Here is a 27,427-nt window from a genome sequence, read left to right on the forward strand (position 1 = left end):
AGCTTTTATAAGGTTACTGATGTGACTGGAGTCTTCATTTTAATGTGAGAGCTCATGATTTCCGACATATATTGCAAAATTACATTTATGTCTTTAGGAGTTAAACATTTTAATGAGCAAAAAATACTGAGTGCACTTGTAAGACTTATTATTTCAGAAACAACTGCACTAAGACTTATTTCAGACATTTGATGCTTTTTTTTTTACTTTTTATTTGTGAATAACATGCAGCCCTATTGTGATCTGTCCATCCATCCATCTATCTATCTATCTGTCTATCGATCTATCCATCTATCTATCTATCTATTGAGGTGTTTATGGGAGGGGGAGGATATAGACACAGTGAGTGGTTGAAGTAGAAAGGGAAAGGAGAGAGAGGTCATCATTTGGTGCAGGCTGTGGTCGCGTCGCATGACCTGAACCCTATACACCGGCAAACGCTCCCTAAAGAAAGGCAACAGGCGACTATCGTATCACAGTTTCCGTCTGTCGGTGATAATAAGCTGCCGTGGTACTCCGACGGATCCTTTGGATCATTCAGATACGGAAATCTAAATGCGTAGTCTGAGCTGACAATAAACGGGTGAAAAATATTGATTTCATACGACTCGACTGTGCGTCTCATCCTCACCGGAGCGGAGGCGGAGGCGATATTAATGGAACCGGGTACGTCTTGTTGAGGATCCATCCAAGCACTCGTCCTCAATGGTCACCTTCTGTCCGAGCCTGTCTTTCGGCTTGCTGCAGTCCGCATCAGAGGATGCAGGTGAAACACTCGATGTACGCGGAGGGAAGCACGCCAGACAGTGAGCCAGGCGAGTGCCAGAAGAAGACATCATGCTTCTCCAACATCAAAATATTCCTCATATCAGAATGTGCTTTAATGTTGGCACAGGGAACTGTAGGAGCCTATTTGGTGAGTATGGGCATTAAAACATGCAGCTCATACTATTTCCAGTGCGTGTTGTCTGTTTTGGATCATATTGACATAGAATGCTGTGCGGTGCGCACGCATACTATTTTTTTGCTGAAGCAAAATACATCAACATGATCATGGGACACGGTTTCTAGCGTGCAGTATTACGACTGCTTTATTTCCACATGATTTAGTGGCGGTATTATAGAGCATGATCAGCAGTCCAGTGAATGGCTTAGTGGTCAAGGCTAAACGGATTACCACAGAGGCACATCATCTTGAGAAATCAAAAGATGTCAAAAATATCAGCACGCGCCGAAGAAAGATGCACGCAGTTACATCATCACACGAATGCATCTGCTCTGTAGGGTTGAGAGTAAGGTAAAGTGATTGATGTCATAGAGTGTCTGACCTGATGAAGGATTCTGCCTCAAACCGCAGTCGTTAAATTGTTGCTCTACAAGAGGTTTTTAGGAATGAAAGGTCATGCATAATAACCCAAGTGATCCAATCCTAGAGAATAAACGTTGTTTATGCCAAAACGCATATTATCTATACCTCTTGCATCTATACCGTCTTGTATTTTGTCTGACTGACTTCTTTATGACCATTGCTAGGTAGATTACTTCTGTGCAATCAGTAACGTAATCCCTTGGAGTATATTTTAGGTAGACTAACTGATTACTTTTGGATTACCTCTGACCTAACTCTTGTTTACTTGATGTCACATGAATTTGATTAGGATAATCGAAACTATTTTGACTTATTGTTGCTTAAATGGATTTAAGAAAACTTAGTCTAAATAAAAAAAATAAAAAAAAATATACATATACACACATATATATATATTTTATTTTTTACTTGCTATTTTTGGCCAAGATGGCAGAAAAAGGTGGTGTGAATTATTCTTATTTAGAAGAGGATTTTATTTTTATTTTTTGTAAACTATTGTCTTCCAGGTTTGATTTTTGTTTTGTTTTTGTCCAGACTTCCAGAATCAATAATCAGTGAAGGTCACTTGATATGATGAAGACGGTATTTTACAGCTGTACATCAGCAGTGTTCACTAACTTGCATCATTATTTGTCATGAGAAGGCATGGTCTAATGTATAGAATGAAAAATGTAAAAGATTTTAAAAGAGAAGAATTAGGGGGAATAAAATTTTGAACAAATTACTGCTGTAGATTTGCATACCGGCAAATTCACATACTTCCACTATATAGTATGTCAAAAACAGTATGCCAATGGAGTAGGGTGTCCAAATCCTCAATATTAATAAAAGAGTAGGCAAGAAATACCCCGATGACCTACTACATTTGGTGCGATTCTAAGGTGTGCGCATCTACTGGTTACTGTACTGGTGGAGAACGGAAGTCGGCAACTCATTTAAACTGTGAGCGCTACATATATAAAGAAAATTGTTCCTTGGGGTTTATTTAAACTTGTTTACAAAAACCAGAGTAAATTATTTTCACGGTTGCTGTTATTACGTCACATATTCTGGCCACAGGACAACGCCCATGTTCCTGGATGAAGTATGTCCATGAATGTATTCATACTACTCACCTGCATGCCTAAAGAACATACTTTTTTTACTGGCCGAGAAGTGCGTTGACTAATCACATACCATACTTGCACACTGAAAAACTTGACCAAATATTTTGAAGCATTTTTTGTTGTACCACAATAACCATAGAAGTTAATCATTTTAAATGACAGCTGTTTACTCAAAGGTTACAAAACAACTGTGCAAATGCATGATTCTGCAATGTCAATGTCAAAAATAAATTGTTTATGAAAATGAATGATTTTCTGTCAATTCAAAAGTGCACCAGGACAATAAAGTGATTTGATTTGATTTTGATACTCAGTATGTTTGGAGATCTCACAGTCAGCTACTGTATGTAACAATGTATTGTTTTTTTATGTTTTAGGTCAGTGTTCTAACCACTCTAGAGCGGCGTTTCAACTTACAGAGCGCTGACGTGGGTGTGATTGCCAGCAGCTTTGAGATTGGCAACCTTGCCCTCATCCTGTTCGTCAGCTACTTTGGGGCCAGGGCCCATCGGCCACGGCTGATTGGTTGTGGGGGCATTGTAATGGCACTGGGAGCATTACTGTCAGCGCTGCCAGAGTTCTTGACCCACCAATATGAATATCAGTCTGGAGAGTCACGACCTATGGGACAGGGAAGGGATATGTGCTCAAATACTAGTCGAGCTGGGGTTTCTGATCCTAGTTATATATGTGGAAATAAAACCAATACCAACATGATGTATCTGCTGCTGATTGGAGCTCAGATGCTTCTGGGGATTGGGGCAACACCCCTTCAGCCGCTGGGTGTGTCTTACATTGATGACCATGTCAGACGAGAAGACTCCTCCCTTTATATTGGTAAGAATGATCTACACAAAACTGTCCTTGGATGGATGGCGATTGATGAATGGCAGAGAAAGAGAGATGGATGGTCTACTAGAAGGATTGATAATTGTTTTGAATTAATTTGTTTGCCCTAATCTATTTTTCTGTCCAGCCGCGGTTCTAAACTGTTTAGAATGAGGGTGCAGTGATGTAAAATGGGTGTGTACAATAAAGTGAGGAGAGCGGGGGAAGACAGCTTGTGACATCTTGTCGACTATAAAACTATTAAAATATTTAAATGAAAGCTTACGGTGTAAGTACGATGTCCTTTTAAATTGCAGACGGACACACATGCATACACAAACACACACAACACCTACACAATCTTTTTTCCTTAACTACATCTATGACCTGAACTCCCGTAATCAACTTATTAATGCTAATCACAAGGCTAGCATCTGAAGTGCACCCAAATTCTGCAGTCTGTGGTCAATAACATAGTAGACATTAAAGGCTGTCTTTTATTTAGTTATGTATACTAACCAGTTACGTTTTACTTTTTCATGACTGCTTACAGATTAGAGAAGGCTAGCTACTCAAAAAAGATAGCTAGGTAAACAACCAACTACTCAACTGAAAAAAATGAGCTAAGCTAACTGGAAAGCTACACTTTTAAAGTCCTACAAGCTGCATGTGAAAAGTAGCTTGTTCTATTTAAGCTACTGTATATTTGTTTATAGGATATATACTATATGACATACAAAAATAGTCAGCTGTAAAAAAATATGTCCAAAAGATGTACAACAAAAACCTATTGTTGCTGTCGCGTGTCTTATTCACATTACTAGCTGAAGTTACTTAAAATTCTCTGTCAAAAAAGTGGCCTACTGTAGCGTGACAGTTATTATCATTTTCATTTAATTTACATGCACCATAATACTACCATGGTACATGAAATGATTTTGATACTGTTTTGGTTGGAAAAAGTCTTCACCAGAGTCGTTCACAAGCTGCACTCGAAAGTGTTCAACTTAAAGACCATCTTTGTCGCTATAGCAAACAATATGCAGGTCTGGTTTAATTGATCTTTGGTAAATATTCCACTTCATCCAGCGACCTTTTTGTTCTCTGTGTTGTAAATTATCCCTTTACTGTTTTACAGAGTGAGAAAAATTCCAAACGAATTAGTCCATGAGGGAGCTGTCTGAATGATTTCATCTGAATCGCGAATCGAGACAAACCGTTGTGCTAACCCGTTTGGCAAATTCATTGAAAGAACCGACTCAAAAGAGTGATTCATTCAGGAATCGGTCATCGCTGGCTCTGATTCTAAGCAGCCGACACGCGAGGGATCACTTCAGTGGCAATGCTCCGGGATTAGGGAGCTGCACAATGAAAGTTTCCATTTGTTACCACGGTATCCAGAGAGAGGCTTATTTTGTTATTATTCTTTTTAAGTGTTACAGTGTAAGGCAATATAAGATACTGTATAGTCTGGAATGCCCTCAGTTGAACCCTGCAAAGTGTTTGTAAACATATGGGTCGGTGCACTTTAGGAATACTAGGGAGCATTGTTGTGCATATCGTGTAGCGGTATCACCAGTCCTGTCAGTTCCAGCAATTACAGCACTTTTAATTTGAATTATTTATAAGCCACACAAGACTCCCTGACAGAATGCTTTTGTATGTGGGAAATTTTCCAATTATTATTTTTAAATCCACCGTTGTCTTTATCTCCTGTTTATCTCATATTGTTAAGGGGTAAATAAGAAGCAATGATGGCATTCAGTGCCTCTTATTTTTGCTGTGAACTAATGTATGCTGGCTGCTCTGTTATTCCTCGGGCAGCTCTCTTTCTCTCTCTCTCTCTCTCTCTCTCTCTCTCTCTTTCACTATTTCTCTCTCACTATGACAATAATTCTTCACACAGTTGGTGCCATAAAGGAATTGGTTAAATAAAATGTGTAAGGAAAGCACCTGAAAATAAAATCATAGAATGGAAATAGATTAGTGTATGACTATTGTAATTAAGTAGTGGTCTAGAGGTAATTGATTGGTTGGTATGAGGTGTTGTGAGAAGTGTGAAATACAGTGAATGTCAGCTGGTTTGTCTGTGTGCACTTTTCACAGTATATCTGCTGTGTCCCATTCTCAGCAGTGTGTCTGATGTCTCTTGCTTAGAGTCGTCCTGTCTGCCTATGAACATTAATGTCAGCTCAACCCATAAAAGCTTCTTTTAAGATTGTCTTTCTCTATTCCTCCTCTTTCTTTATTTTTGGGTAACCTTTTAATCTAGGCCCATCATATGTCTCTATAATAGTCCTTTTCTTATTTAAGCATAATGTAAACTAGCACAGACATAAAAGGCCACTTTGGAAACAGTCATTGCTTGTGGGAATAATGTAATCAGTTATTGTGTTCAGATTTCGATTACAAAGGGGCTTTGGTGAACAGAAATGCATTGGCGTCTTTCACAAAGGCATATACAGAAAGGCATGTCTGTTTAAAGACCCCATGAAATCAAATAGATTTTTGTGTTTTTTTTGTTTTTTTTGTTTTTTTCTCCCAATTTGGAATGCCCAATTCCCAATGTGCTCTAAGTCCTCGTGGTCGCGTAGTGATTCGCCTCAATCTGTGTGGCAGAGGACGAATCCCGGTTGCCTCCGCGTCTGAGACCGTCAACCCGTGCATCTTATCACGTGGCTTGTTGAGTGCGTTGCCACGGAGACATAGCGCGTGTGGAGGCTTCATGCCATCCACCGCGGCATCCACGCTCAACCCACCACGCGCCCCACTGAGAATGAACCACATTATAGCGATCACGAGGAGGTTACCCCATGTGACTCTACCCTCCCTAGCAACCGGGCCAATTTGGTTGCTTAGGAGACCTGGCTGGAGTCACTCAGCACACCCTGGGATTCAAACTAGTGAACTAGCGAACTCCAGGGGTGGTAGCCAGCGTCTTTTACCACTGAGCTACCCAGGCCCCCTTGATTTTTGTGGTTTTTAATCAATGTCTATTAGGTTTGAGACCATATGCTACTGTACTCCTAAATGGTTAGTAGATATACTTATTTACAATTTACAGTCTTTCTCTTCCTGGAAAACAGACCAAAAATACTGATGAGTCATCTTGCACTTCACCAATTTTTGTCCAATCAAATGCTCCTACCACTAATGGCACCTGCAACTGACTAGAAAGTAGCAAATCATGGTTATTTTAAAAACAGGAACGAGCCCTCTGATATGTCCTACCCAAACTTTTTGTTTCAATAGGAAGTGTTAACAGAAAGAAAGCTGAGCTCTTAAAGTGATCTGTTGAGTTATCCAGTATCTGTATTCATATAGAATCCCCAGGGAAAATAACTTATCTAGGAATAAATTCTCCTTTTTATTGTTTGATCTGTTTCACCTCTAAATGAGACACATTAAATAAAGATCAGATTAGCAAATATTCTTCTATAAGAAGACTTATCTTAGGCAGCATTCTGTTCATTTACATCTGTTTTTTGTGTTTAATGTTCAATGTTCTCTGATAATGCAGTGTTGCTTCTAAGTCTGGACAGATAATTACTCAATGAGGGCAACTGATAGGCTAGCACAACCTTTACTAACACTTGCACAGTCTGTGAGCTCTAGTTGTATTATCCCCCAAGGTATAATAATCAACACAGAAACGTGTCTGCTCATCAGGTGCCTATTATTACAATGACAGTCTTGACTATTTATAGAAGCCAGTAAAGGAGCTATTTTTAATAAGGAGCTAATTTATTTTAGCGGAGTGACTATTTGCACTAGGTGTAAATAGCACCTGTCACACAGCGCATCTAATTGCACTCCCAATAGTCTGGTGGAAAAACAGAAATTGAAGACAAACTGCACCCACTAGTGTTGCTGCAGTGGCATGGGGTGTAACGACGGTGTAGAAATGCTTTTTTGTGTGTGTGTGTGTGTGTGTGTGTGTGTGTGTGGACGACCTGGGTTCTAATTAACCTTTTGTCCCACTTTTTCCTATCCTGTTTCCTGTCTTTCCTCTTAATATTTAATTACTTTTTATAATAATAAATACAAATAAATACAATGGTTGATTTCCTCGCAGTGATTTGGTCATGGTAAAGGTCGGGGAGTTGAGAGAAAGGTTTGATCCGTGGTAAAATTAACCATGGTTTTACTGTAGTAATATTGTAGTAACCATATTTTTTTAAATCAATTAACTATGGTGTTACTACAGTAATATGGTTTTAATATAGTAACCATGTTTAATTTTTTAGTTACTAAGATTTTACTACAAAATACCATGGTGATACTGTGGTTACTGAAAGTAAAACAATGATTAATTTTTGTAAAGGAAGGTCAGGGTTAGGTTTAGGGGTAGGGGTTGGTGTAGGGTGTCTGTGGGACTCTAAACAGGCTGTAGTGATGTCCCTGTATGTTAGTATATAATTAGGGGTGCAAATAGTATCTAACACTATTTGCACTTAGTGCAAAGACAATGCTTTTTGTTGCTATTTACACTGCCCTTTATTTATTTATTATTACTATTATTGTTTTTAATTAATTTGTTGCACTCAGAACAGCATGTTATTCACGCTGAAGTGCACATAGACCATGTAGGATATTCATTTAATTTAATCACAGCCTTTTGCGGTGTAATTTCACCACTGACTATATCATGATTTTGATGTTATTTTGATTAATTGTGCAGCCCTGAATGATCGTGAAATTAGGCTAATGATGCGCTCTTTAGGAAATCAAGTGGCCAAATAATAATTCCGATGATATCCCAGCCCTACAAAGCCCTGCAGTCTGTGCTTGTTCTGCAGGTGATTTGCATTCACTTTGACCAAGTTTACATGTACAAGAAAACTGTTTATTCCAGGGTTTTTGCAGAAAGCGGCATTCCGAAACGTCATGTAAACGAGAAGGCCAATTTCCTTACACCGCTTTATGGATTAAGAGAAAGCAGCTTAACACTCCTAGGTTTCTCCTCGAGAACACGGTTTAATGTGGCCTTGTAAACACATAAGAGGCATTCTGATGAGTGTTTGAAGAGTGCGAATGTGCGTGAACAGACTAGATAACAAGCATCATAGGATGGAGCCCAACAACAAGTGATCACAGCGGAAAGAATTCAACATTTCTGGGATTACAGTGGGAAAAGCACATACACTATAAACTATGCCCATTTATACCCACCATTGTACAATATTGACAGTTCCAATTCCACTGCAGTCTGCAACAGAAAGGTAAGAAAACAAACAGTAACAACTCTGGTATATCTGGAAATAAAGTGGAGCAACTGAGAATAAAATAGCAAAGTCTTCCTCTGATGCCATGTTTGTTGTTTACACAAGCGTCACAGGGAAATTATTTTGCTGTGGAAAAAGCCGCTTACTGACCGAGCCGCATGTATACAAGAGAAAAGAGTACGCCGGTTATACAGTGCATGTAAACGGGAATGCTGCTTTCTCAAAATAAGTCGCCCTTACCTCACACACTGCCTGCTCACCTGCTTGAGGAGCAAGTGAGATACAGATGCATGTTCTGGTATATCTTGCTAAAAAATGTAAACATTAACATAGACATTTTAAAAAGAGGAAAATGTATATGAGATAGTATCTAGGTAATGTTACACTTGACAAACTCAGATTTCTGAGACAAGCACAATAAACTGCAACGCGACCATCTGATTTAAATTTGAGATCACACCGTAAGGCTGGGCGATATGGTAAAAAAAAAAATCTCGATTTTCATCACACTTATGGATGATTCACTATTAGATTTTTTTCAACTTTTAAATGTACTCCAGCATGATTCAAATTGTATGTTCTTTATTAGAATGCAAGGCAACCTGGTTAGAGAAGTCCAAGTTATTTTCATTTAAGGAAACAATGGTGTGCAAATGTTTTTTACAAATGCACCACAGGGGGGAGTTGTCAGCAGAGTGTAAAAGTAAAATAAATTTAAATATAATATATCCAGATGTTCAGGAATAATAGAATAAGAAAACTGCTAAATAATTCTTAGCCAGTGTAGGTATTAATTTTATCTAAACCAAGCCTATCAATATCTATAAATTATCAAGTTATCAAACAAACAGAATTGCAAAACTAAACATTGTTTTCAAAAAGATTTGCAAACGGCTGTCTGCTGTTGATCGGTCACTCAAAACTAAATGTTTTATAGTGCCATAGAGACACAGTGTTTACAGTTTTCAAGACAATTAACCTCTTCAACTCTTTGGACCTGCTGGCGGATCCAAAAGGTGTCGCTATGTTTTGAAAAAAGTTTACGCTTAAAACGTTAATGTCCCCGATACCTACAGTAACTCAGACATGTGTGGTATCGTTTCACAGCTTAGAATCGGAACTTTTCATAGATAACATCACTTCTGCATTTATGTTACATAAAATATCAAAATAAGGCCTGAAAACATCAGCATTGCAAATAAGCGCCACCTAAAGGTAATGTGGTATAAATATTCAAATGAATGTTAAAGTCTTTCAAATATGACTTAAATAGACAAGTCATATATCAAATGAAAGCTCTCATTCTCAGAAATGTGACTGTATATTATATTTTTGCCCTATTGCCACAGTACGAAAGATTTTTAAAAGAATCACAAAGTGAAATGTGATTTCTGTAAGACATCAAGTACAAATGTCTCAATTATGTGGTGATCACTGCTGCTGTAAGCCCCAAAATGCTAAAAACTTTATATCTGCTTTTACCTTAGGCAGTTTTCTACAAAATTTGCCATTTATTACTTGTCTGTGAGCTTGCTTGGGTGAATTATCCAATGTTACATCTGAGATGTCCAGAACAAAATATGCAGTCCAGCAGGAAAAGCATGCTTAACAAATCATCAGAAATATATGTTATCGGCTATTGATGATAAAATGTTATCTCTGCTTTCTAGTGACACCTACAGTTGATGTCAGAAGTTTACATACACCTTAGCCAAGTACATTTAAACTCAGTTTTTCACAATTCCTGACTTTTAATCATAGAAAACTTTCCCTGTCTTGGGTCAGTTAGGATCACTACTTTATTTTAAGAATGTGAAATGTCAGAATAATAGTAGAGAGATTTATTTATTTCAGCTTTTATTTCTTTCATCACATTCCCAGTGGGTCAGAAGTTTACATACACTTTGTTAGTATTTGGTAGCATTGCCTTGAAATTGTTTAACTTGGGTCAAATGTTTTGGGTAGCCTTCCACAATTTTCTCACAATAAGTTGCTGGAATTTTGGCCCATTCCTCCAGACAGAACTGGTGTAACTGAGTCAGGTTTGTAGGCCTCCTTGCTCGCACACGCTTTTTCAGTTCCGCACACAAATTTTCTATTGGATTGAGGTCAGGGCTTTGTGATGGCCACTCAAATACCTTGACTTTGTTGTCCTTAAGCCATTTTGCCACAACTTTGGAGGTATGCTTGTGGTCGTTGTCCATTTGGAAGACCCATTTGCGACCGAGCTTTAACTTCCTGGCTGATGTCTTGAGATGTTGCTTCAATGTCTTGAGATGTTGCTTCAATATATCCACATCATTTTCCAGTGCACCAGTCCCTCCTGCAGCAAAACACCCAACAACATGATGCTGCCACCCCCATGCTTCATGGTTGGGATGGTGTTTTTCGGTTTGCAAGCCTCACCCTTTTTCCTCCAAACATAATGATGATCATTATGGCCAAACAGTTAAATTTTTGTTTCATCAGAGCAGAGGAAATTTCTTCAAAAAGTTTGTCCCCATGTGCACTTGCAAACTGTAGTCTGGCTTTTTTATGGCAGTTTTGGAGCAGTGGATTCTTCCTTGCTGACCAGCCTTTCACATTATGTCGATATAGGACTCGTTTTACTGTGGATATAGATACAGTGCATCTGGAAAGTATTCACACATCTTTGCAAATTTATTACAAATAAAAAAAAAAAAAAAATCACATGTACGTAAGTATTCGCAGCCTTTGCCATGACACTCAAAATTGAGCTCAGGTGCATCCTGTTTCCACTGATCATCCTTGAGATGTTTCTACAACTTGATTGGAGTCCACCTGTGGTAAATTCAGTTGATTGGACATGATTTGGAAAGACACACACCTGTCTATATAAGGTCCCTCAGTTAACAGTGCATGTCAGAGCACAAACCAAGCCATGAAGTCCAAGGAATTGTCTGTAGACTTCCGAGACAGAATTGTATCGAGGCACAGATCTGGGGAAGGGTACAGAAAAATTTCTGCTGCATTGAAGGTCCCAATGAGCACAGTGGCCTCCATCATCCGTAAATGGAAGAAGTTTGGAACCACCATGACTCTTCCTAGAGCTGGCCGCCCGGCCAAACTGAGCGATCGAGGAAGAAGGGCCTTAGTCAGGGAGGTGACCAAGAACCCAATGGTCACTCTTCAGAGCTCCAGCATTTCTCTGTGGAGAGAGGAGAACCTTCCAGAAGAACAACCATCTCTCCAGCACTCCAGGCCTGTATGGTAGAGTGGCCAGACGGAAGCCACTCCTCAGTAAAAGGCACATGACAGCCCGCCTGGAGTTCGCCAAAAGGCACCTGAAGGACTCTCAGACCATGAGAAACAAAATTCTCTGGTCTGATGAAACAAAGATTGAACTCTTTGGCCTGAATGGGAAGCGTCATGTCTGGAGGAAACCAGGCACCACTCATCACCTGGCCAATACCATCCCTACAGTGAAGAATGGTGGTGGCAGTAGGTGCTGTGGGGATGTTTTTCAGCGGCAGGAACTGGGAGACTAGTCAGGATTGAGGGAAAGATGAATGCAGCAATGTACAGAGACATCCTTGATGAAAACCTGCTCCAGAGCGCTCTGGACCTCAGACTGGGGCGAAGGTTCCAACAGGACAATGACCCTAAGCACCAGCCAAGATAACAAAGGAGTGGCTCCGGGACAACTCTGTGAATGTCCTTGAGTGGCCCAGCCAGAGCCCAGACTTGAACCCGATTGAACATCTCTGGAGAGATCTGAAAATGGCTGTGCACCGACGCTCCCCATCCAACCTGATGGAGCTTGAGAGGTCCTGCAAAGAAGAATGGGAGAAACTGCCCAAAAATAGGTGTACCAAGCTTGTAGCATCATACTCAAAAAGACTTGAGGCTGTAATTGGTGCCAAAGGTGCTTCAACAAAGTATAGAGCTAAGGCTGTGAATACTTATTGTGATTTTTTTTTTTTTCGTTATTTATTTTTAATAAATTTGCAAAGATTTAAAACAAACTTCTTTCATGTTGTCATTATGGGGTATTGTTTGTAGAATTTTGAGGAAAATAATTTAATCCATTTTGGAATAAGGCTGTAACATAACAAAATGTGGAAAAAGTGAAGCGCTGTGAATACTTTCCGGATGCACTGTTTTGTCTACCTGTTTCCTCCAGCATCTTCACGAGGTCCCTTGCTGTTGGTCTGGGATTGATTTACACTTTTCACACCAAACTACGTTCATCTCTAGGAAACAGAATGTGTCTCCTTCCTGAGCGGTATGATGGCTATTTGGTCCCATGGTGTTTATACTTGTGTACTATTGTTTGTACAGATGAATGTGGTACCTTCAGGCATTTTGAAATTGCTTCCAAGGAAGAACCAGACTTGTGGAGGTCCACGATTTTTTTTTTTCTGAGGTCTTGGCTGATTTATTTTGATTTTCCCATGATGTCAAGCAAAGAGGCACTGAGTTTGAAGATAGACCTTAAAATACATCCACAGGTACACCTACAGTTGACTCAAATTAGCCAATTAGCCTATCAGAAGCTAATTGGCTAACTGGCTAAAGGCTTGACATCATTTTCTGTAATTTTCCAAGCTGCTTAAAGGCACAGTTAACTTAGTGTATGTAAACTTCTGACCCACTGGAATTGAAAGTTGAAACAATCTGTAAACAATTGTTGGAAAAATTACTTAACACAACAATTTAGTCAAGACTCTGCATGAATGTATTTCATGAAAGAAAGTATTTTCCTTATGTAACTTCTTTGACTTTAGTATTTTTGTATTGTAATACAGGTATCCTATTCTCTACACTAGTCTTCGGACCAGCATGTGGTTTCATTCTTGGCTCTCTGTGCACCAAAGTTTATGTTGATGCAGTCTTCATTGACACAAGTAAGTACTTCTATTGGCATCAAAAACATACAGTGATGCTGAATGTTACACTGAAAAATTACAAGAATAAAAAAGGGTACTGCTTAAAGAGAACTCAAAGAGTTCTCAAATCAGTACAGTCACCACCTATATACAGTGGTGTGAAAGTGTTTGTCACACTTAAATGTTTCAGATCATCAAACAAGTTTAAATATTAGTCAAAGATAACACAAGTAAACACAAAATGCAGTTTTTAAATGAAGGTTGTTATTATTAAGGGAAAACAAAATCCAAACCTACATGGCCCTGTGTGAAAAAGTGATTGCCCCCTAAACCTAATAACTGGTTGGGCCACCCTTAGCAGCAACAACTGCAATCAAGGGTTTGCGATAACTTGCAATGAGTCTTTTACAGCGCTGTGGAGGAATTTTGGCCCACTCATCTTTGCAGAATTGTTGTAATTCAGCCACATTGGAGGGTTTGAGCATGAACTGCCTTTTTAAGGTCATGCCACAGCATCTCAATAGGATTCAGGTCAGGACTTTGACTAGGCCACTCCAAAGTCTTCATTTTGTTTTTCTTCAGCCATTCAGAGGTGGACTTGCTGGTGTGTTTTGGATCATTGTCCTGCTGCAGAAACCAAGTTCGCTTCAGCTTGAGGTCACGAACAGATGGCCGGACATTCTCCTTTAGGATTTTTTGGTAGACAGCAGAATTCATGGTTCCATTTATCACAGCAAGTCTTCCAGGTCCTGAAGCAGCAAAACAGCCCCAGACCATCACACTACCACCACCATATTTTTACTGTTGGTATGATGTTCTTTTTCTGAAATGCGGTGTTACTTTTACGCCAGATGTAATGGGACACACACCTTCCAAAAAGTTCAACTTTGTCTTGTCAGTCCACAGAGTATTTTCCCAAAAGTCTTGAGGATCATCAAGATGTTTTCTGGCAAAAATGAGACGAGCCTTAATGTTCTTTTTGCTCAGCAGTGGTTTTCGTCTTGGAACTCTGCCATGCAGGCCATTTTTGCCCAGTCTCTTTCTTATGGTGGAGTCATGAACACTGACCTTAACTGAGGCAAGTGAGGCCTGCAGTTCTTTGGAAGTTGTTGTGGGGTCTTTTGTGAACTCTTGGATGAGTCGTCGCTGCGCTCTTGGGGTAATTTTGGTCGGCCGGCCACTCCTGGGAAGGTTCACCACTGTTCCATGTTTTCGCCATTTGTGGATTATGGCTCTCACTGTGGTTCTCTGGAGTCCCAAAGCTTTAGAAATGGCTTTATAACCTTTTCCAGACTGATAGATCTCAATTACTTTCTTTCTCATTTGTTCCTGAATTTCTTTGGATCTTGGCATGATGTCTAGCTTTTGAAGATCTTTTGGTCTACTTCACTTTGTCAGGCAGGTCCTATTTAAGTGATTTCTTGATTGAGAACAGGTGTGGCAGTAATCAGGCCTGGGTGTGGCTAGAGAAATTGAACTCAGGTGTGATAAACCACAGTTATGTTTTAACAGGTGGGGCAAACACTTTTTCACACAGGGCCATGTAGGTTTGGATTTTGTTTTCCCTTAATAATAACAACCTTCATTTAAAAACTGCATTTTGTGTTTACTTGTGTTATCTTTGACTAATATTTAAACTTGTTTGATGATCTGAAACATTTAAGTGTGACAAACATGCAAAAAAATAAGAAATCAGGAAGGGGGCAAACACTTTTTCACACCACTGTAAATGCAAGCAATACCACTACTTTAGCTCCTCATGAATAATCTCTTGTTTTTGTATTTTTCCTCATTTGAATGTCGCTCTAGATAAAAGCATCTGCTAATGAATAAAGGTAATGGAATGGAATAGAACACTGTATCTCATTAGACCTCTGTTCTCTAGCCACACTGGACATTACACCAGACGACCCACGTTGGATTGGCGCCTGGTGGGGCGGCTTTATCATCTGTGGCCTTTTCCTCTTCGTCTCCTCGTTTTTCATGTTTGGGTTCCCACAGTCACTGAATGAGCCTGGGGAGGACCCAGGGGGTGAGAGTGAGCAGGCCATGCTGCCTGCTGAGCTGGTGCAGGAGTATGAAGGAGTCAAAGCCTCAGATGACCTAGACATCAACACTGGCCTAACCTGCTGCCAGCACCTGCAAAGTGAGAGAGAAATTTAGTCTAACCGAGACCATGCATTAGCTTTTACAAGCAATCTGCCATGAAATAAATTTTATTTGATTTAGAAAGGCTAGTTCACACTGCCCCTTCAAACACCAAATTCCAGTTGTTGGTGGGTTTATTGTGAAACAGTGTGTGAACCCTGTTGGTGTTTGTTAGAGCAGTGTGAAATTAACAGTTATGTGTTGCTAAAGGTATATAGTTCAATACAAGTTAAGGTCAATTGACAACGTTTGTGGCATAATTCTTTCGACCCATCCCTCCTTTTCTTTAAAAAAGGCAAAAATCGAGGTTACATCGAGGCACTTAATGGAAGTGAATGGGGCCAATTTTTTGAGGGTTTAAAGGCAGAAATGTGAAGCTTATAATTTTATAAAAGCACTTATATTCATGCTTACATTAAAACATGCATATTATTCACGTCTGGTGGTTATACTTTTGAAATAGTATTTTAACGTTTACGGATTGGCCCCATACACTTCCATTGTAAGTGCCTCACTGGAACCCTGATTTTTGCTTTTTTTAAAGAAAAGGAGGGCCAAGTAAAAATGTATTTAATTGATTGAGCTTAACTTGTATTGAATCCAGAATATTTCTTTAAGGGTCCAAACTTGTTTTTGCGTATGTCTGGTCTGTGTTTTAATCGTTTATCTACCGGTATGTAAACATGCGCTAGGCTAGACAGACGTCTTTTACCATTGCACCATGTCTCCTGTCTTTTCAGAATGTCAAGCAAGAGTGACACGTTTTTATATGGCGAGTCAAGTTAAACTTTTAAAAACGCATCTCGAGGCACCTGCATTCTATTCTATTTGTTGTGCTGTGTTCAGCTTTTTTAGATCAAGAATGCATTTGGTATGAATGGCCCCTTAGAATGATTGAAATGTTCATAGTTCTTGCCGTTTGCTGAGGCAGTCTTAATTGTTGTTGACCAATTACTGAAAGAAGGTTAGAAATAAGTTTCACTATGCAGAGAACAAATCATTTGCAGTGGCACTTCACAAAATGCTATGAAAAGACATTCTGAAAATGTTTTCGATAGACAGAGAAAATAGAAGTGTTTTGGATCTCTCCATGGGCCATTTTCTTCTAATTTCTGTCTTATTCCTTTTTAGTTATTCCAAAAGTGACTAAGCATCTGCTGTCCAACCCGGTTTTCACCTGTGTCATTCTTGCTGCCTGTATGGAAATTGCTGTGGTGGCTGGATTTGCTGCCTTCCTTGGGAAATATCTTGAACAGCAGTTCAACCTCTCAACCTCCTCCGCCAATCAGCTCCTAGGTAGGCCAAGAAAACGAGCTTTTTTCTTTTTCTTTTTTTTTTAAAGGTGCTGTAAGCGATTTTATTTTTTATGTTTATGGAATGGCACATAGAAAATGTCCCAATGTCTGACAAATAGCCTATCAGTGAATTAGATGCCTTAAAATTTCACACCTGTCTCTGTGACAAAAATATGACCACAGGCCATGGTCAGATTATTTATTTAGCCAATGGACCCTTTTCACATTTCTGGGTTTGGAATGTGAAAGTAAACCATCGTAGGGTCAAATGTGTCACTGGCGTATAGAGCTTAAAGGAAGACCATAGCAAATACATTTTTGTGTTTTCATTTGCTCCAACAGCAAAAGAAGAAAATCCATTATTATGTGTCCATAACTTTCCAAAAGAGGAAAAAAAATAGAGAGAGATGGATGCAGTCAGAAAAGAGAAAGATGGCAAATTTACTGTCACTCCCTTAGCAGCTGTATTTGAAACCACATTGCAGTAGTGTTGAGTAGTTTGCTGGATTTCTTTTTTTCATAATTTTATTTTAATTTTATTTTTTGGGGATTTTCTCCCCTTTTCTCCCCAATTTGGAATGCCCAATTCCCAATGCGCTCTAAGTCCTCGTGGTGACACAGTGACTCGCCTCAATCCGGGTGGAGGAGGACGAATCTCAGTTGCCTCCGCATCGGAGACTGTGAATCCACGCATCTTATCACGTGGCTTTTTGAGCGTGTTACCGTGGTGACATAGTGCGTGTGGAGGCTTCACGCTATTCTCCACGGCATCTCACCACGTGCACCAATGAGAACGATAACCACATTATAGTGACCACGAGGAGGTTAACCCAATGTGACTCTACCCACTCTAGCAACTGGGCCAATTGGTTGCTTAGGAAGCCTGACTGGAGTCACTCAGAACACCCTGGATTCGAACTTGTGACTCCAGGTGTGGTAGTCAGCGTTTTTACTAGCTGAGCTACCCAGGCCCCCTCATTTTTCATTATTAATGCCAGGGTAATATAACACAAAGTATAGTGATATAAATGTACCTTAAATAATAAAAAGAATGTGAACTGAACAAGTTTGCAAGATTTAACCTGCTAAGTTAAGGCAGAAATATGTCATAAGAGTCAGTAAAAAAATAGGCCCATTGGAAGACTTTGTGCCTGTCAGTCATTTTGCGCATTCACAGGGCAGCCCATACATGTGAAACAGGAAGTCGTCTGCTGTGCAAGAATGCTATTTTGCTTAATGCTGCTTTTGACAACATTTAGATGACACGCTGCTGCTCTCCTGCTCCATCTCTGATCATAGCGGTCTCAATGGTATCTTTAGAGGGCAGGATTTGGAAAGAGGGGCATGTCTTATTTAGCATCTAAAGGCCGAAACATACTCTACGCAAGTACGTGAACGCAGATGCGAGCGCTTGGCCACTGCATAGAGCTGTTCAGCTTGTAGTCAAAAACCTGGAAGAGAATTCGCCATTCATGTTTGAGGCGTGAAAGAGATACATTTATGCTGTAAAACAAATCGTATCATCAAGTAATGTTTACCACAGACCATATCTTACTCATAAGTTCAAAAACCCCATTATAAAAACCCACAGGAAAATCCATAGGGAACCCTTTGCGAATTAGACTTCCGGGTTCGCCTACAAATTGACGTCAAGGCTGAACAGCTCTATTGCCAACACGCGGTCCAATTGAGCATGCTAAACCTGCGTTCTTGTGTTACCTTGGGAACAAACCTCAGTACTCCAGGGGGCGATTGAGGTACCTTCAAACGTGTGTGCCCTTTAACTGGATGTGTTATTATTCAGGTAAGTTTATTGTTTTTAACCTACTTGCTCAGAAATATATTTTCAGTTGAAAAAGAAAACTCACCGTAGAAGCGGACAGTTTGTAGAGTATATTTCTGCATCTCGCAAGACAACAAGGAACACCCACTACACGACATGCCCACTCCAATAGTGCCCCCTTGGATCAAAAAGCGATTCGGTTGGCTAAAATAACTTTTAAAAGCCTATGCCATCTCTGTATGATTCATGTTATCTCAACTATGTAACTATGACAAAGAATAACTTTCAAATTATATGTCACATATCATATTATTAAACCAAAGATATAAATGGTGAAATAAACATTTCTCTGTGTTTTCTCCAGTTCGCTCACAAGCTAACCGGTTAGCCAATTAGCTTAGCATACCGCTAGCTTCTTCTCCTCTTCATTTTCATCAAGTTTCTCCTACCTGTCACCACCTACTGATACGACGGTATGATTGTATTCAAGAGAACTTTTAAGTTGATGTATATTTATTAATTTTACAAGCTTTACATTTTTTTATCTTTGGGTAGGGATAGGTGTAGGGTTGCTGTGGGACTCTAAATAAACACAACAAACACAATGTATGAATGTGACATCCAACTGTTGCAAGACTCAAGCATTTCGCTGGTTATTTGAAGGGGGCGTTACTTGTAGTGGGCGTGTCTTGCAGGACACAGACAGACCCTTCTCGTACAGTTCACAATAATCTCGCTATAGCGCCCCTTGCAGCAGTGTTGAGAATGCAACGCGCAGTTGTGTTATGAATTGGCGGTCAGACACATTTCAGAACGCAACCACAAATGAAAAACGAAATCGAGCTTGTTGAAAAAATGCGTCTGCGTTCACATCTTGCGTAGAGTATATTTCAGCTCTAAGTTTGGAAGAAATTTCAGAAAGGCTTACATCACTTACAGCACCTTTAAAATCTCATGAAAAGCATACGACCAAGTTATAAAAAGCTGTTTCGTATGTACTTCCATATTGTTTAAATTAATTGTATTCAAATTAATTGAAATTAGCTAATTAAAAGCTTCTTGGACATCGCTGGTTTTTTTTTTTTTTTCTTGTTTATAGGAATGACAGCAATTCCTTGCGCTTGTCTGGGTATATTCCTGGGTGGCCTCCTGGTGAAAAAGTTGGATCTGTCAGCATTAGGGGCTATCCGCCTGGCCATGGTAGTCAATATCATCTCTACAGCCTGCTACGTCTCCTTCCTTTTCCTTGGCTGCGATACTGGCCCAGTCGCCGGTGTTACTGTTGCATATGGCAATGAGTGAGTAGAGTGCTTCTAAAGCCTCTAACAAGTTTTTAATCAGAGTGATGATCTACAACAAATCGAAAATAAATACAGTCACTTAGAGCATAAAGACTGATGTCTTGACAACACGAAAGCACTTTGAGTATGTTTGTAGTATTAATTTTACAGAGGTTCTTGCTCATTAAACTAGAAGTTGAAGGGCACGGAATATGTGATCCTTCCTTTTCCCTCATCCTCTGTTCTTTCTCTCCAAGTAGGAGTCTAGGGTCATGGGAGCGGGCAGATGCTGGATGTGTGTCAGGCTGTAATTGTTACAAATCTTATTTAAGCCCTGTCTGTGGATCCAATGGCATCACCTACCTCTCGGCCTGTCTGGCTGGCTGCACTAGAAATGTGAGTCACCTCCTACATTCATTCATAGACAGAATCATCCATTCTGCCCAATTCATACAGATCAATAAACTCAAGACAGACGTCTGCTTAAGTGCTTCCCGAGGTAATAGTTGTAAGAGTTCTTTTAGAGTTCAGATCTTTGTCATTTGGGCACACTCATAGTTTTCTCTTTTAAATATATCAGTTCCCTTTTATGTAAGATTTTCTGTTCTTTTTTTTTTCTCTGGATGGACGCCTGGAAATCCCCAGAGCAGCATTTAAGATCCATCATAAAATATGCACTCAGCTTATCCCTCCCTCCCCTTTTTCAGAATCTGACAGGCTGTAAGTGCATTGCCCATGGCGATGGGCCGGGTACAGCATCACCAGGAAAGTGTTCAAGCCCAGGCTGTAAGCAGGCCTTCCTCACATTCCTAGCAGTTGTGTGTGCTTGCAGCATGATCGGAGCCATGGCCCAGACTCCATCTGTTATCATCCTGATCAGGTAATTCCGAATGTAATTTTAGGTCCATGCTGCAGGGGTTATCGTTCTTATTCAGTCAAGGTCATCTTGAATTTAGTGACACCAAAAGTATTTGGATAATTAACAGGGATCCTGCGGGTCCTTAACAAGTCTTAAATTTGGGGATGGAATGAGAGGAATCACGATATTGCCTAATGTGATTGTTAAAATACAAAAGGCTTATATTTAATTAAATAAATATGTAGTCTGCATGCGCTGCGTGCTTCCAAGTGAAGACGCACCACTGTTGCACATTCTCCAAGCACGCAGGGGGCTCGTGATACAGTGTTTCCAGCAGTTCAGAACAGTCCACAATCAGTAAGTACCAGACATTTATGACAAGTGATCGCCGATGATCCACTGTTGAGGAATTAGCACTGCTCGTTGTATTATGACAGTGTTTACCTTATTGTGGTTATATTGTAATACATTGTAGATTTTTGTATGAGTGCATATTTCATTTGTATGTTTGTGTGAGCTGGGAGCACATATACATTTCAAAATAAGAGTCCCTGGTGTATTTCAATCTTATTTATAGTTAAAAGTCCAGTGTTTTTCTGGCTAATTATTGGTATTTTGGTTTCACAATAAACTGCATATGGGATTTCATTCAAATTTGGACTCCTGTAGCCTCTAAGTCTGGGCTGCCCGGTCACAAGAAAGAAAGACTAAGAATATATTTTTAACACATTCAAAATAGTGATTTCAATATCAGCAAAATCCAATATCGGTCAGCCTCTAATTAATATTTATTTATATACTAGTATATAAATCCATTTTAATATGATATATAAATGATTAAATATAATTCTTCCGTGAACTCATTTAGTAAAAAATTGTAAGTGGAAAACACAGAAACATTTTTATTTCATTTTGAACTTACAGATACTCTGTTTTGCTGATAAGCAATGTTTAGGTCTTGTTAAATGTGTGCCCCAGCCTGTTTAAGTAAAATAATGATTGTGTGTTTTTTTTGTTTTTTTCTGGAATGGACATACAGCATTCATTTTATTTGTTCAGGTCGTAAAAAAGATGTCTAAAAGTCTTAAATTTGATTTTAAAAAATGTGCAGCAACCGTGTTTAAGCCACACTTCAAAATGTCTGAATGTCATTGCATTAGATAAAATTTCAAACTAATTACCATTTATTTTAAAGGAAATATAAGGATAGCATAAGCACACTTTTTAAGCAAAAGATTTATCAAAAATAAATGTCAATTTTATACTTAAATTTGTCCAAAATAAATTGTTTGCTCTGTAAAAAGGGATAATTTTCTGTCCGTTCCGGAGTGGAACTTCAGTAAATTGCCCTTGAAGGTCTCTGCATTGTTCTGTCTTTTCTGAGCGCTGAAGTAAAGCAATTATTGTTTATTCACACTTTTCCGTTATTCATTTTATCTGACTCTAATTTTATATTAATCTGACTCCAATTCAAGTTGACCTCTAATTTAGATTACAGCTCTATTTAACTTCTGATCAATCTGCTTACAGATTCCAAGAGCTCCTCTGCCATCCTTCCTTAAGTACCAAACGATTCTATTGTTATTTCAGATGTGTATGTTTGATGTTATTCAGGATTTGGTTTACAATTTAGGGAGTTGTAAGTGGACCTTTGAAACTTGATTGAGTAGGTCGTTTGATGTTTACAAAGAATGCACCTAATCTGCATACAGCATCTGATCCCTGTGAGAAATCTGGGAGGGGTCGTGTCCCGGATAGAATACAGTATTTTACTAAGTTCTTAAATCTTACTTGTGATTTGACTTTTCTGAAAGGGAATGAGACCGTTTTACCAGTTGCACTGAGACCTCTTGAATGATACCAAACATGTATGATCAGAAAACCTTTTACATTACAGTACAGGATAAGTCATAACTTAGTTTTTGGTGTCCTTAAAGTGACCTGAGGTGAGAGAGGGGGCAGATGTGAGATTTGTGTTTTATGGTCCTTAAAAAGTAGGGAGTGTTGTCTTAGGTGGTGATGCTCTTCTGTGTGAGTTTTATGACGTTGGTTCTCACAGAGCCTTTTGGGTGTAGACATTCCGGTGCCAGCTTTACAGCTCTAAATTTTTTAAACAATAGATATACTGTTCAGAATTGAGGAAAAACGTATTTGGATATTACAATAAAAATAACCTTGGTACCTGGTTAAATGTTGCAAAAATGGCCAAGAACAGTGAAGTTAGTTCTGATAAAAGGTCTAGCATCATTCGTTTGCAGATGCCGTTTGGTTTTCTGTTTTGGAGCCAATGTAGTGTTTTAGCATCTGAATATACCTCTCATAATAACCTAGTACTAAACTAACAAACTTTCATGTTCTTTCCTTGTTGTCTTTAGAACTGTGAGTCCAGAGCTGAAATCTTATGCACTTGGAGTTTTGTTTCTGTTGCTCCGACTGCTAGGTAAGATATTTGCATAAGTGGTTTTTGCAGGTGTAAATTTGGGTGTTTCTAAACTATTATATTTAGCCTGAATTAAGCTTGTATTGTTACAATATGGTTTGGTTGGTAATGATCAGTTACTCTATATAACTTGTATATTTATGCTTATATAACTTAAATACTAATTTGTTGTACAATTTATTTATTTTAGTTGTTGCTTGTTTTCATCTTCAAACACAATGTACTGGTGACATTTGAAAGAAACCTTATTTTGTTCTTTGGAATAGGATACAAAAATGTAAATGGATTTTACATTAAAGGGGTAGTTCAACCAAAAAATGAAAATTCCTTCATTTACTCACCCTCATGCCATCTCAGATGTGTATGACTTTCTTTCTTCTGCTGAACACAAATGAAGATTTTTAGAAGAATATTTCAGCTCTGAAAGGACATACAATGCAAGTGAATGGTGGCCAGAACTTTGAAGGTCTTCAGAAGCAATATGATGTGTGGTTGAGAAACAGATTAATATTTAACTCCTTTTTTACAATAAATCTCCACTTTCACTTCCACATTCTTCTTCTTTTGTGTTTGGCAATTCACATTCTTTGTGCATATCAACACCTACTGGGCAGGGATTTTATAGTAAAAAAGTACTTAAATATTGATCTGTTTCTCACTCACACCTATCATATCGCTTCTTAAGACATGGATTAAACCACTGGAGTCTGATGGATTACGTTTATGCTGCCTTTATGTGCTTTTTGGAGCTTCAAATTTCTGGCCACCATTCAGTTGCATTGTATGGACCTACAGAGCTGAAATATTCTTCTAAAAATCCTTGTGTTTAGCAGAAGAAAGAAAGTCATACACAACTGGGATGGCATGAGGGTGAGAAAATAATGAGGAGATTTTCATTTTTGGGTGAACTATCCCTTTAAAGTCCCCGAGCTGGAGTTATATTGACCTCCACCAATTTTCCCCACCAATGTCCCAGGTTTTATTCCCCCACCTCTGATCTTTGGCATTGGGATTGACTCCACCTGCTTATTATGGAGCTCCGTATGTGGCACAAAGGGGGCCTGCATGCTTTACGACAACATCTCCTACCGTTACCTTTACGTCAGCATCGCCATTGTTCTCAAATCCAGCGCCTTCATTCTCTATGCTGTCACCTGGCAGTGTCTGCGTCAGAACTACTCCAGGTACATTAAGAACAGTGAGGATTACCTGACACCAAGCCAGCTATTCGCCTCCAACCTCACTCTGGACAACATGGGCAAGGACATTGCACAGAAACCCTCCAGTCGCACCAAGTTCATTTACAACCTAGATGACCATGCCTGGAGTGAGAACATGGAGTCAGCCATATAGTCCCACCCCAAAGAGAGCCAGTTGGCCTATATGAACATGCTAATTTAATGTTATCAATGCATTTATTCAAAAGAAAGTTCATTTATACCGATTTCTGCAGATTCCCACTGCCTGGGATGAACAGGCACTCTTATAGCATATCCAGGGTGTTTTAAACGAATGGTTCACCTAAAAATCTAAATTCTGTAATAATTTACTCACCCTCATGTCGTTCCAAACCTGTATGACTTTCTGTCCTATGCGGAACACAAAAGGAGATGTTTTAATGAATATCGCGGTTCGACTTCTCAATAAAAAGACAATGGCTAATACATTACTTTAAAACAAAAAACAAAAAAAGTATCATAAGTTCATGCGACTAGTGTGTTATATTCAAAATAAATTTGAAGTTTCGATAGATTTTTGTGAGAAACAACCTGAATTGTTAGTCACTTTTCAGTGAAATTCTTGACTTTTACAGTGGCTCGCATGTTCATGCAAAATGTGCATTGTTTTTAGAGCAAAGGGACATCAAGAATTTCATCAAAAGATTACTTACATTTTGGGTTGTTTCTCACCAAAATCTATTGTATGCCTTCAGAAGACTTTGAATGTGGCACATTATAGCCTAAAAAAGGATCCTATCTACTGCCATTGTATTGAACAGACGGACCGTGATATTTATTTAAAGAAATCTCCTTTTGTGGCATAATAAAAAAGTAATTTATAATGACAGAATTTTCATTTTTGGTGAACAGTTCCTTTAAATAAACAGAGCCAATGAATTTGACTGTTACTGTAGTCAGGAGTTAGAACTATACAGTATATGCTGAAAATATGATATATGGAGAGGAAATGCATCTTATTATCATATTAGGGGACATCCAGTATTAGGTTGCAGTTCTAAAACTGAACAATTAATCTTCCATAAGTCAAAACTAGCCCCAACTTACATATAAGCAACTTTCTTAGGTTTAATTTTGGATTGTCTCTTTTTTTTAATTTTTTTTTTAATAAAGAATATTAGCATATACACCGATCAGCCACAACATTAAATACACCTGCCTAGTATTGTGTAGGTCCCCCTCGTGCCGCCAAATCAGTGCCAACCCGCATCTCAGAATAACATTCTGAGATGATATTCTTCTCACCACAATTGTACAGAGCGGTTATCTGAGTTACCGTAGACTTTGTCAGTTCGAACCAGTCTGGCCATTCTCTGTTGACCTCGCTCATCAACAAGGCATTTCCATCCTCAGAACTGCCGCTCACTGGATGTTTTTTGTTTTTGGCACCATTCATAGTAAATTCTAGAGACTGTTGTGCGTGAAAACCCCAGAAGATCAGCAGTTACAGGAATACTCAAACCAGCCCATCTGGCACCAACAATCATCCATGCAATTATCTAATCAGCCAATCGTGTGGCAGCAGTGAAGTGCATAAAATTATGCAGATACGGGTCAGGAGCTTCAGTTAATGTTCACATCAACCATCAGAATGGGGAAAAAAATGTGATCTCAGTGATTTGGAGTGTGGCATGATTGTTGGTGCCAGATGGGCTGGTTTGAGTATTTGTGTAACTGCTGATCTCCTGGGATTTTCACACACAACAGTCTCTAAAATGTACTCAGAATGGTGCCAAAAACAAAAAACATACAGTGAGTGGCAGATCTTTAGACGTGTTGATGAGAGAGGTCAACGGAGAATGGTCAGACTGGTTCAAACTGACAAAGTCTACGGTAACTCAGATAACCACTCTGTACAATTGTGGTGAGAAGAATATAATCTCAGAATGTTATTCTGAGATGCGGGTTGACGCTGTTTTGGCGGCACAAGGGGGACCTACACAATATTAGGCAGGTGGTTTTAATGTTGTGGCTGATCAATGTAAGTTCTATGAATATTAGCTAATACATTTACTTGAAAATTATGAGGCTACAGAATTTTATGTATATTTTTATGAGGCGTTCAGCAAAGCCTGGAAACTTAGAAAGCTTGATGTTATTTATTACTGCCTCTCCTCTGTACAGTCATTAGACTATAAAAGACAGATACAAGTGCAGAGTTCACACATGTAACGTCATGTAACCAAATAATTAACCTAAATACATAATAGTGTAACATTTTAGGCCCATGTGTGTTAAAATGTATTGCTTGAATCGACAAAAAGGTTATCAATTAGTTATGTGATGCTTCCTTATTTGTCACCTGCAGTGGTCTTGAGCAACATCTAAATTAACATGTAACATTAATCAGTAGATGTTATCAAGGAGAGGACACTAAAGCAGTGAAGGTTGGATTTCTTTAAATGCATGCAAGGGTTGCATGTGGATGCATCAGAACAGGTGCATGGGAATTTTAAGAGGTAAATTGTTTTGGAGAAGGTAGACATTTCCCTTCTGTTATTAAGTAATGTTTAGGACTGTACTAAGACTTACTCTGTATCATGTACAAGTAATGGAATTACAGTGCTGTACATTTTTCAACGTTTCAGCTATCAAGGTTTGCTTGAAAGACAGCAAGTTGTAAAACTTGCAATATAAAAAAGGAAATAAATGTAGGGAAATCATTTATGAATTACATCTAAATGCTAAGTCGAAACACAGGTTCGTAAAAGTAGATCGTTAATTATAATAGAGGCAAAAAGGACTCTTATACATTTTCCATATGAAATTGGACCTAAGAATTTGTTTCATATACTTAAGAGTTGTTTATTTTCTGTCTTATTTACTTTTCTTATAATATCAATAAAATAAAAACAGGACAGGAAATGGAGGATCTATTGTTAAGATGTAATATGGAATGCTTTTACAGAGGAAGTTACCCTTAGTTTCTGCTGCTTTTTCAAATTTACTGAATGCAGGTCCGCAGAAGAGACACTTGAAGGACAAAACCGCATCCATTATCACCCT

The 27,427-nt window shown here is 38.9% G+C and overlaps 2 protein-coding genes across 3 annotated transcripts in view; both read left to right on the top strand.

Annotated features, from left to right (window-relative positions):
- cgnl1 (cingulin-like 1) overlaps positions 1 to 27,427 on the top strand; it is a 238,340-nt gene that overhangs the window by 108,122 nt on the left and 102,791 nt on the right. The gene's annotated exons all lie outside the window — the stretch shown is intronic.
- Positions 375 to 24,549, top strand: LOC127449503 (solute carrier organic anion transporter family member 3A1-like). 2 transcript variants are annotated; one of them, XM_051712987.1, is made up of 10 exons: positions 375 to 916; positions 2,853 to 3,312; positions 13,298 to 13,396; positions 15,264 to 15,524; positions 16,658 to 16,822; positions 19,704 to 19,902; positions 20,142 to 20,280; positions 20,592 to 20,764; positions 23,119 to 23,183; positions 24,160 to 24,549. In XM_051712987.1, exons 1-10 carry the CDS (start codon positions 761 to 763, stop codon positions 24,534 to 24,536), a joined length of 2,094 nt encoding a protein of 697 aa, XP_051568947.1. In that variant the 5' UTR covers positions 375 to 760; the 3' UTR covers positions 24,537 to 24,549. The 2 variants fall into 2 exon arrangements, with proteins under 2 accessions (XP_051568947.1, XP_051568957.1); XM_051712997.1 differs by having other exon boundaries at positions 20,145 to 20,280.

Source organism: Myxocyprinus asiaticus, chromosome 2, assembly GCF_019703515.2.
Source record: "Myxocyprinus asiaticus isolate MX2 ecotype Aquarium Trade chromosome 2, UBuf_Myxa_2, whole genome shotgun sequence".
Taxonomy (NCBI): domain Eukaryota; kingdom Metazoa; phylum Chordata; class Actinopteri; order Cypriniformes; family Catostomidae; genus Myxocyprinus; species Myxocyprinus asiaticus.